At 37.8% G+C, this 9474-nt stretch overlaps 1 protein-coding gene across 2 annotated transcripts in view; it reads right to left on the bottom strand.

The window, feature by feature from the left end:
- LPGAT1 (lysophosphatidylglycerol acyltransferase 1) overlaps nt 1–9474 on the bottom strand; it is a 66219-nt gene that overhangs the window by 5725 nt on the left and 51020 nt on the right. For both annotated transcript variants that reach the window (XM_032682824.1, XM_032682825.1), the window contains exon 7: nt 4476–4582. In XM_032682824.1, coding sequence (XP_032538715.1) covers nt 4476–4582 — 107 coding nt within the window. The remainder of the gene's footprint in view (nt 1–4475; nt 4583–9474) is intronic.

The following is a 9474-nucleotide window of genomic DNA, read 5'->3' as shown; positions in this document are numbered from 1 at the left end:
CTACAAGAGAAAAGAAAACACATTTAATGCTTCTGTGCAGGAACGACAGACTTAGTGCACAACTCTTTACCACCACTGCTTGTCCCAGCAACAGTGCCCACAAATGATTAATTAGTTTCTCATGTGCTGTACTGTTAAAACTCGTGAAAGATTCTCCAGTGTTACGGATTATCTTCAAGAAAATAAAAAAACAAAACAAAGCAAAACTCAAAAACAACCCCAAACCCTCAATAAGAAAAATTTTCATTTCCTTAGAAACTTTAAGCATAAAATTCAAAGCATTCCTTAGAAGCAGCAGTCCTCATTGTACTCAATGTTTGCAGGGAGATCTGACTGTCAACTAAGTTTTCTGTGTTATTTTTGAAGTTTTATTAATATCTGTATGATCAAATTGAATGGATTCCATATTAAACTTTACAGTTGCCCGGTGATGGGTTTGTATACCATGAAGAAGTAACACAGACATTCTTGAGGTTCCTCTTGACACACAGATAAACACACACACTTTTTTAAACAACAGCTTCCACATATTGTTTGAACATTCACTGGCCAGTCAGTCATAGAGACTAAGGAAACATTGTAATTTGCCATGGAGTTTTCCAGAAATACTTTACTGAAATGCTTGCTTAGATGGGAAAGACTGGAAAGAGATACAGCTGACAATAATAAAATTTAATTTTTCCATATTTTGGCTTCTTCTGATTTGCAACACTAAATTAAATGTGTCTGAATACATCAGAGCTTTATGATCATAAGCTAACTATTTGCATATATTTACATCAGCATATCAAATAATTTGTTTTACATTTTACTGAGATGCACAAAGCCTTGATGATACAAACCACTTTTGTTGTTGTTCATCTTGAACAGTGCATACAAAAACTCTAAATACACCAGAGAAAATGATGTATTTGCTGCAGCATTATGGAGTCTCAACTTCTCACAGAAGAACGTGAAATTAATAATTCAAAGAGTCAAGACACAGCAGTGTCAATTTTTAATCTCAGGAACCACACAATTTGGGCAATTAGATGTCATCAGCAACTTATCTCCGCGCTTCACATTTGCAATCACTGAAGGAACTGCAATCAAGCATTTAAGACAAAGCTTTTCTTCCTCCATGAATGCTCTTAAATAAAAAAAAAAAAAAAAACAAAAAACCAAACCAAAAACAACTAACTAAGAAAAAGCCTAATAAAACCCCTCTCAGTGATATACATTTTCACATATGGGCAGATGTGCCACATCATTTATTCCCATGGCAAGGTTCTGTTTGTCCACTCTACACTGCATTTGTACTTCTATGGTCCATTGGTTTTTCTGTACAGACAATGACTTCTGGTTTAAATAACTTTCCTTTTTCTTTGGTACATACAGATGGCAACTGTCTCTTTCCGCTCTCCCAAGCCAACTCGTATCTTTGATCCTTCACTTTCCCAGCTGAGACAAGCCAAGTACTTTCAGCTGTCCTTCACAGAAATGATGACTCCTTCCCCTTAATCATCTCGGCATCTATTATCTTTCCCTCTTCCCAGTTCAATTCATATTTTTCGAACAGGGATGATGGACATGTACGCAGAATGTCCAGATGAGGTTTCAGATTTGGTACAGTGAGGGGTGTTTCCTGTTGCCCTGTAGGATGACACTGCTTACTTTTCTAGTTACCTCACACCAGTGGGCTCTTATGAGCACTTACAGGAAAGGCAGGGCAAGACTATTTACAAGAGCATGTAGTGACAGGACAAGGGGGAATGGGTTCAAACTGAAAGAGAGTATGTTTAGATTAGATGTTAGGAAGAACTGTGAGGGTGGTGAGGCACTGGAACACAGTGCCCAGAGAAGCTGTGGGTGCCCCATCCCTAGAAGTATTCAAGGTCAGGTTGGATGGAGCTCTGAGTAACCTGGTCTAGTGGAAGGTGTCCCTGCTCATGGCAGGGGCATTGGAACTAGACGATCTTCAAGGTCTCCAACCAACCAAATCATTCTATGATTCATAGTGAATGAGGAGCACAATGACTCCAGTATACAATTACTCCTAGTTTATAGTTGCATTTTTAAATTTTTTTTTAATTAGTCCCCAAGTGTTTTTGTCCTGATAAATGTAATCTCACTTGTGTTACTGTGATGTTCAAGGTTATCCTGCTGAACACTTCAGAGAAATCAAGAACTTGCCCATACAAATTTTCTACAAGCTGCTAAAATATGAGTCTGTTACTTACACCTAGAGCTTTAATTTTATAAATGAAATGTGTAAATTACACCTGTAAGAAATTATGAGATGGTTTCATTTCAAATTTTAGGCATATACTTTTTTGGGGGTTTAATATCAAGGTCTAATATTACAGGTTTTCCCCAGACAATTAAAGTTCTTAACACTTAAGAATATAGCAAAAAGGAAAAAGGTGCTTTAGGCTTTGTTTCTTTGTCTTCCCAAATAAAAATACGCCAAAAGAATATATTCCTACTAATGATACTGTCAATGAAAACTTTTAAAGTTTCATGTAGCATTAAATGTTATTCCAGATTTATGAAATAAGCTTCGTGAACAGAGACATGTTCCTAAGCAGTGGGTATTTTAAAATAAGAAAAAAATAAGAATAAGAATAAAATAAAATCGAAATGCTGAAACAGCACTAAGTCTTAAAACCATGCCAACTTGTGACCATACATCAGTACAAAGAGGACTCTTGAGCAGCTTCAGGGATTCCCCTCACATTCAGCCTCAGGACTTTTCCAGGGGGTTTCCAAAAACACTTTTCCAGTAGGTCAACAAAAGCAATGCAAGGAAGTTCTCAACTGGCATAAATGGCAGTAACTTTAAATTATGCTAATTTATGCCTAATAAGGTCCATGTCATAGAATTTACATTTAAAACATGTCTTATTAATTCATACTGATTACACTGGCAAATTATAACCAATTATCCCATTTTGGAAGTACATTTCCATGAATAAATCTGATTATATTCATTATACTCTCTGAAATTCTGGACTACTTATATTTTCCGGATCTGACTTATTTCAATGGTATTTATAAAATAATGTCTTAATAACAATAATTCTTTACAATGTATGGACTACATTTGTATTTTTAAAGATACTCACAAAGTTATTTGTCCAATAAAGTCCAATATATACAATTGGATGCAATTTATATAGCAGGTCTGACTTTTGCCATCAATGATGGCTGAGTGGCAGCAGAATTTCATAAAACAAAATAAAACTCTGGGTTGTTAAAGAATTCTATTAATCTTTTTAAGCATTTTGATTGACAAACTAAGCACTCAAAACTGAACTAAAGCAGCCTTTGCAATAAATCATCTGATAGAATCAGCATCTTTGTTTAACATTCACCCTGGAACACTAAACTCCGCTGATTTGCGAGACTGAACACTTTCCTCCATCAACAACTGTGATTTGCTAATGAAGAGAATATTTTCCTTTAGAGACAGTCTATATTTTAAAAACTTCCTTGCCTGTGTATTGAAATAGAACTCAATTTTTTCCTCTCTGGACTTCGTTTTTCTTTTTTATTGTGATGAATTCCTCTATTTTTTATCCTGAACACATTCTCTCAATTCCTCCCCACTGGAGGGCAGATGACATACTTCAGTATCAACTGGATGGAAAAAAAGAGCCTTGAGGAAACTTCTCCAGAGACAGTTTCAAAATATTTACCTGATATTTTACATCACATTTGCCAGTATCCCTTAAGTAATGTTATTAATGTCCCAAGTTTATTCAAATTCCACTGATCCATTAACATTGAAAGTTTACAATGACAGAAGTGATCCTCACAGCAAGGAGGCCAGTACTGACAGCACAGGGCTGTAGAGCAAGGCTCCACAGACTTTGTGTGATGTCATTCTCACAGACCCTTCCAATTAGAGCATCTTTTGGTTTAGTTTAACATGTAACAGAAGAGGACTATGGGTTTGGAACAGACCTGCAGATAACTTTGATCAGCTTTCTCTAACAGCAAAAGTGTCAGAGGAACACGCTAAACAGCCACACTAAGCAGATAAAATAACCTGCCTCACACAAGGGTCTTATTTAATCCTTCTCAGTCAAAAACTTTGAACCCTGAAGGTTTTATATCCCCTCCAAACTTAACATAAGCTCTGAATACTTTTACTATACATTTAAATGCTCACCACCTCTTTGCATCTTGCTAAATAAAATCTCATGGCAGCAAGGTTCACAGCTGAGCTGTATGTTACTGCAGAAAAAAAAGTATTCCTCAGATCTGCTTTGAATTTGACAGTTTTGAAACACTACCCTAATTCTAATGTTACTCAGGTAATTCACCTTTCATAGATAATTTTTTAATCACACTTCTTTGCCACATAAAAAGTAGTAAAAATTATATCTCCTGTATTCATGTGAAGAATGCTTACACATTCTTACACCATTTTGAGATCCTTGTAAGAAAAGTCATCAGCAAAGCACAATTCTCTTTGTCAGATATCATCCTACCTGTTTCATAGAAATGTGTCAAGAGGTCCTCTTTTTCAATGAATCGTTGATACAGCCAGTTTGTGAGAGCTTCAGGCTCTGCAGGTACATCTTTAACTGGAAAAATCCTACCAAAGAAACAAACATAAATTAAAGCTGGAAAATGTATTCTGCATGTGAAGAATAAAGCTCTTCTCCTTCTGTCCCAGCCCTCCACAAAACACAGAGAACAAGACTTTTGTATAAGTCTAACTGCATGGTTCATGCTTCCTCCAATTCACGGATCACATAGGAATTAAGGATACAAAACTGGAATACTCCAGAAGACAAAAGCATTAGTCTCTATCAAATAATGTACTACAGTACTTGATAAAAGCTAGTAAGTTGCTAGTAAGGGGTTTTTTAATATGATACCACCACACTATATGTATTACTATCCCTAAAAAAAAAAACAAACCGAGAAGCAATGAAGTTCATACACTGAGTGAAATAAAAGACTGAGAAAATTCATCTGCAGTTTTGAAGAAACATTTCAACGAACAGAAGCCACATAATGACATCACTAAGTACCAATAGCTCTTCCATACCCCAGAAAACATGTTTTCTGTGCTTTTCAAAAGATGCCAGCACCTTTCTTTGAAATTTTTAACGCGAGTTTTACACTGAAAATTGACCACATAAGTAACTGTACTCAAACACTGCAGCTCTACTTTGATATATACACGAACTTATATATCTACTGTGTTTCACTGGGAGGTCAGTGCAGAAGAGATCTGTGCATCAGGCTGGCCTGAAAAATTCATACTCTGAAATGCAAGACCTTTACTGTAGGTTTCTCTTCCCAGGTGAGCTCCCACCTAGCCTGTCATCTACACCATGCTTCTATTTTCCTTAGTAGATTTTCATTTCATTTTCAACACAGTCTTGACTGACTATACTGCAAAGAATTTGAAGTAACACCACAATCATGTACGCAGTCTCTGAACAGATATGGGAACGTTAGACTACCAAAATAAGATGCTTCTGAAGAATGCTTTTGTTGCTGTTACAGTTTTCAACATCTTTGTTTCCCCTGTTGCCAAGTCATTTGTCCTTCCTCTCTTCTCTATGATGCATGGAAAAATAAGCTGTAAGTGGGGGAGATAAGCAGCAAAGCATTGCTCTAATGAGGGAATTAAAAAAATTGGTGCTTTGGTACACAGAGAGAGCTCCAACATAAGGAGATGAACAAGTTTATTTACCATCTATGGTACCAACATGAACTCAGCTATTTCTGTAGTCTTTGTAGCAATTATACCTACATCTTCCTCACACTGTGGACTTCTCTGTGCTCCAGTAAAGCCGGTCTCAGAAACCAGAAATTAGCAATTGCTATCTCAGATAAAATAGCGTTTAAAGAAAAGTCTTTGGTGAAAAACAAATGTTATGAAATGTCAGTTCAGTAAACAGCTCGAGTTTTTAGTGTGCATACTAAGAACAACACAAAGACAGGCAAAAAAGAACTGTTTTATCATGAAGCCCAGATGTTGTATAGCAAGTTAAAACATGCAGAGGCAAGTAAAAAACACACCAACAGAGAAAGGACCATTTCTGTTGAGGGTATAACACTCTGAAAGACTTACTCTGTGTCCCCAAACAGAACTGAGCTGCCAAGCACTATTTTTACTCTCTTCTGCCTATCTGCTGTGAAGAGATAAAAAGGCTCAGCAACTGAATATTGTGTTTCACAGTATATTTTTGAAGGACAGATGCTTGCTTACGCAAGTTTTAAGATGGTTGAGAACTAACAGAATGTGTGTGTGGGCTCAGGACAGAAGTCTAGGGTTACCTTGCTTCATATGCAGCCTCCATGGTGAACTGTAGATACTCTTCACCTCTGCCTTCACTTCTCCCTTACCTAATTGGTAACAACTCCAGAACTCAATCACCTAGTTAAGCCTGATATTTTACAAGAATGTACCTTCTAGTCTGAAAACATTATCATATGACCTTGCAAGATACCCACTAGAAACAATTGTTGAGCTGGCACTTCAATGGAGTAGCAAAGTAGCACAGGTGACACCAGTATTGTGAGAGACTAATGGAACACAACACATCACTTTTCTGCTTGAATCCATCCAGGTTCTTGTGGGAATCAATAATAGTGCCATCATACTTGAATCTCTGGATATAAACTCTGTAGCTAAAAAGTTTAAGAAGCAATCACTGTTACACCCAGTTTAAATGAATATTAATAGAGTGGAAAACAACTGGTTTTCCAATAAAGCTAAACTGGCTGCCACAAGTTAGCAATGGTAAGTGCTAGTGTATTTGAAAGCATTTTCAAATGTATTTTTAGATTACACTAAAAATTAGATTCAGAGTTATTTTTACTGGCAGAACATTCTTACTAATGATTGAGCTAAATTAGAGATTAAATATTAAAAAAAAAAAATCCTCAAACTCTGGAAACAAGCCTTTTCTGTGCTAGATAAGGCGATGCTAAACCCCCCTGTATTTATACTAGACATACTGCTGATATCATCATTCTCTGCCCATCAGATGGCTCAGCTGGCATCTGTGCTTTGAAAGAACACTCTCTTTAAGGAGACTGGGTTCAGAAAAGGTAACTGAGCAAGCCTATTGTTACAAAACTCTACACAGATAACGCAAAACAATTGCAGAGAGCCATTGCTCTGACTGGAGCAGAGTCATCCCTGGCCACTGGATGTGACATCTGCCAGGTCTAATGTTAAAAGATGCAGGAAACAGTTTCTTCTTTTCAATGAAATGTGTAAAGAGGTGTCAATGTGGTCAGCGCATGAGCATCACCTTGGCTCTACCCCATCTCTGAGTATGCAACATCAGGAAAGCCATTAGATTGCTGATCTCCTCAGGAAAATAAAATGTCATCATCACATAGAACTGCCTAGGCCAGAAACAAAGTCAAAGTGTAGGATCTGAAGCTCCTAGAATCTCTTGGGCTGTTGAATCTTTCCAGCTTTTGGACAAAACTAACCTTACATTGCATGAAAATAAGAGCATCTTTGTTCCCAGTGTGGCAAACAAGGAATTTAATAGCACTGGATAAGATAAATTGACCAGAAAATTCAAGTGGAATGGAAATACCTTCTTTCGTTTCTCATCCCCTGCTATCATCAGGGGAATTGGGGAAGAGGCTAAAAGCAGTGGTACCACAGGCTGCACCCTGAGAAGTTAAAAGTGGTGGTAGAAGTAAAGATGTACTTCGATGAGAATCTGCAGAGCTGTTTCAGTAATGAAGCACCATCTTCTAGCTGGAGGTTCCCTACCAGCAGCTGAGAGGTGACAACAACTGCAGGACACTCTGGGTAGGTGAGGGACAGTGACTTCCTTAAACCACTGCACAAATTTGTATCTATGTCCCAAACCAGAACATATGAGAATAAATGACAGTCCAGGAAAGAAGAAAGGATTTTAAAAAACAGGAGATGTAACTGCTGAAGACATCTTGGTATACATACAAAATTGTGGAGAATTAGCTACTGATAAGCCATTTTTCAGAAGATACGAAATAATTTTCAGAAATACAGCATTTTCAGAAACATTTAATCTCTCTTAAGTGGTCCTTATTGGAGAAACAACCTCTGATTCTGTATTTAAATTCTGAAGTTCATAGATACTACTAAGTACTACTACCTGCCTTTTCTCATCTGTCCTATGGTGAATTCGAGTTCTGTATTACCTGCTACTCTTTATAAATCATACTATTACTTGCTGTTTCAATGACTCTAAATAAATTCAGGACAGTGAAGGGTGTTGGTAGATCTCAGGCATGACCAAAAATAAGTCACTTGCGTAAAAAAGTGTATTAAAATATACTGCCAAACGGGATGCCCTTCACAGACACTTCTGCAAAACTCATTCAACAACCACGACGTATTTCATCTTATTTATAGCTCGGAGCCTCCTTTATTTCAATAAATCTGTATCAACGTGGACACAAAAAAAGAACCTCCTCAGTAGTTGAAAGCTCATTTCAAGAGCGGCACAGAACAAAAAGTGGTACGAGGAAGAAAGGTGACAGAGCAGTCATTCGCATTACGGCACAAAGACGGCTGAGTTAGCTGGGAATAGCGAGGCACTCCCACACGGCACAGACACAGCACCCTCTGCGTCAGAGGTGACTTGGGCTGGCTCTGACGTCGCGGCTGCTACACCACAATCCTCGTCACACAGTGCCAAAGCGGGATGTGGTCATCCGAGGGCATCACTCAGCAGGAAGCTAATGCAAAAAAACCCCAACCCCATGCCATTCCTGAGGGGATGCTATGCATCAAATAAACTTTGTACACAAGGTTTTTCCGATTTTTAACTCTTGGGTTTTGGCAACAGAACTGCAGGACGTGGGAAATCTTACTATCGGAGAAACTTGGAGACCAGCTGAGAAACACCAAGTCAATTAGACTAAAGAAGTGCTTGGTGTAAGAAAAAAAGAAATAATCCCCAAACATGAGTCATGGTGAGGAAATGGCGAAGCTGAGAATAGCAGCTAGTACAACGTCTTGCTACATGGACACCAAACCACTCAGCTTATTTCTGCTAAGTGGAAGCATAAGGAGTCTGAATTTAGGGTCAACACACACCACAAAATGATCCAAGCATAAAGCTAAACCATCAGAGAAGAGGAAACAGATCTTTCCAACAGACTTATTACAAGGCAGGTCTCATAGTGATGCCTCTACTTAGAGATGCTTTGCACCTTCAAGCCCTTTTCTTTGGTGCTTACTGCTTTAATAGATGGATTGAACTCTCCCACAAAAATCCCAGAAACATCTGACTTGGAAGAAGTTCATTAGACATTTTCCTTGAGTTGTTTCAGAGAGCAAACCCAGTTTTGCAGCACTTTCCAGTAAGTTTTGAGACAAGTCAGTCAGGGCCAAAAAGTCATTCAATAGTTAGATGGGTAAAGTTTTTACACTTCTGTGTTTTGAAGATTCAAACTTGGCAAATGTTCTTTTTTCTAGGGAAGTTTCTTTCGACATCCTGAGGAAAATCAGGC

This window comes from Chiroxiphia lanceolata, chromosome 3, assembly GCF_009829145.1.
Source record: "Chiroxiphia lanceolata isolate bChiLan1 chromosome 3, bChiLan1.pri, whole genome shotgun sequence".
In the NCBI taxonomy this organism is placed as follows: Eukaryota; Metazoa; Chordata; class Aves; order Passeriformes; family Pipridae; genus Chiroxiphia; species Chiroxiphia lanceolata.
Note: the sequence above shows the minus strand (reverse complement) of the source record. Positions and strands in the feature narration are given on the sequence as shown.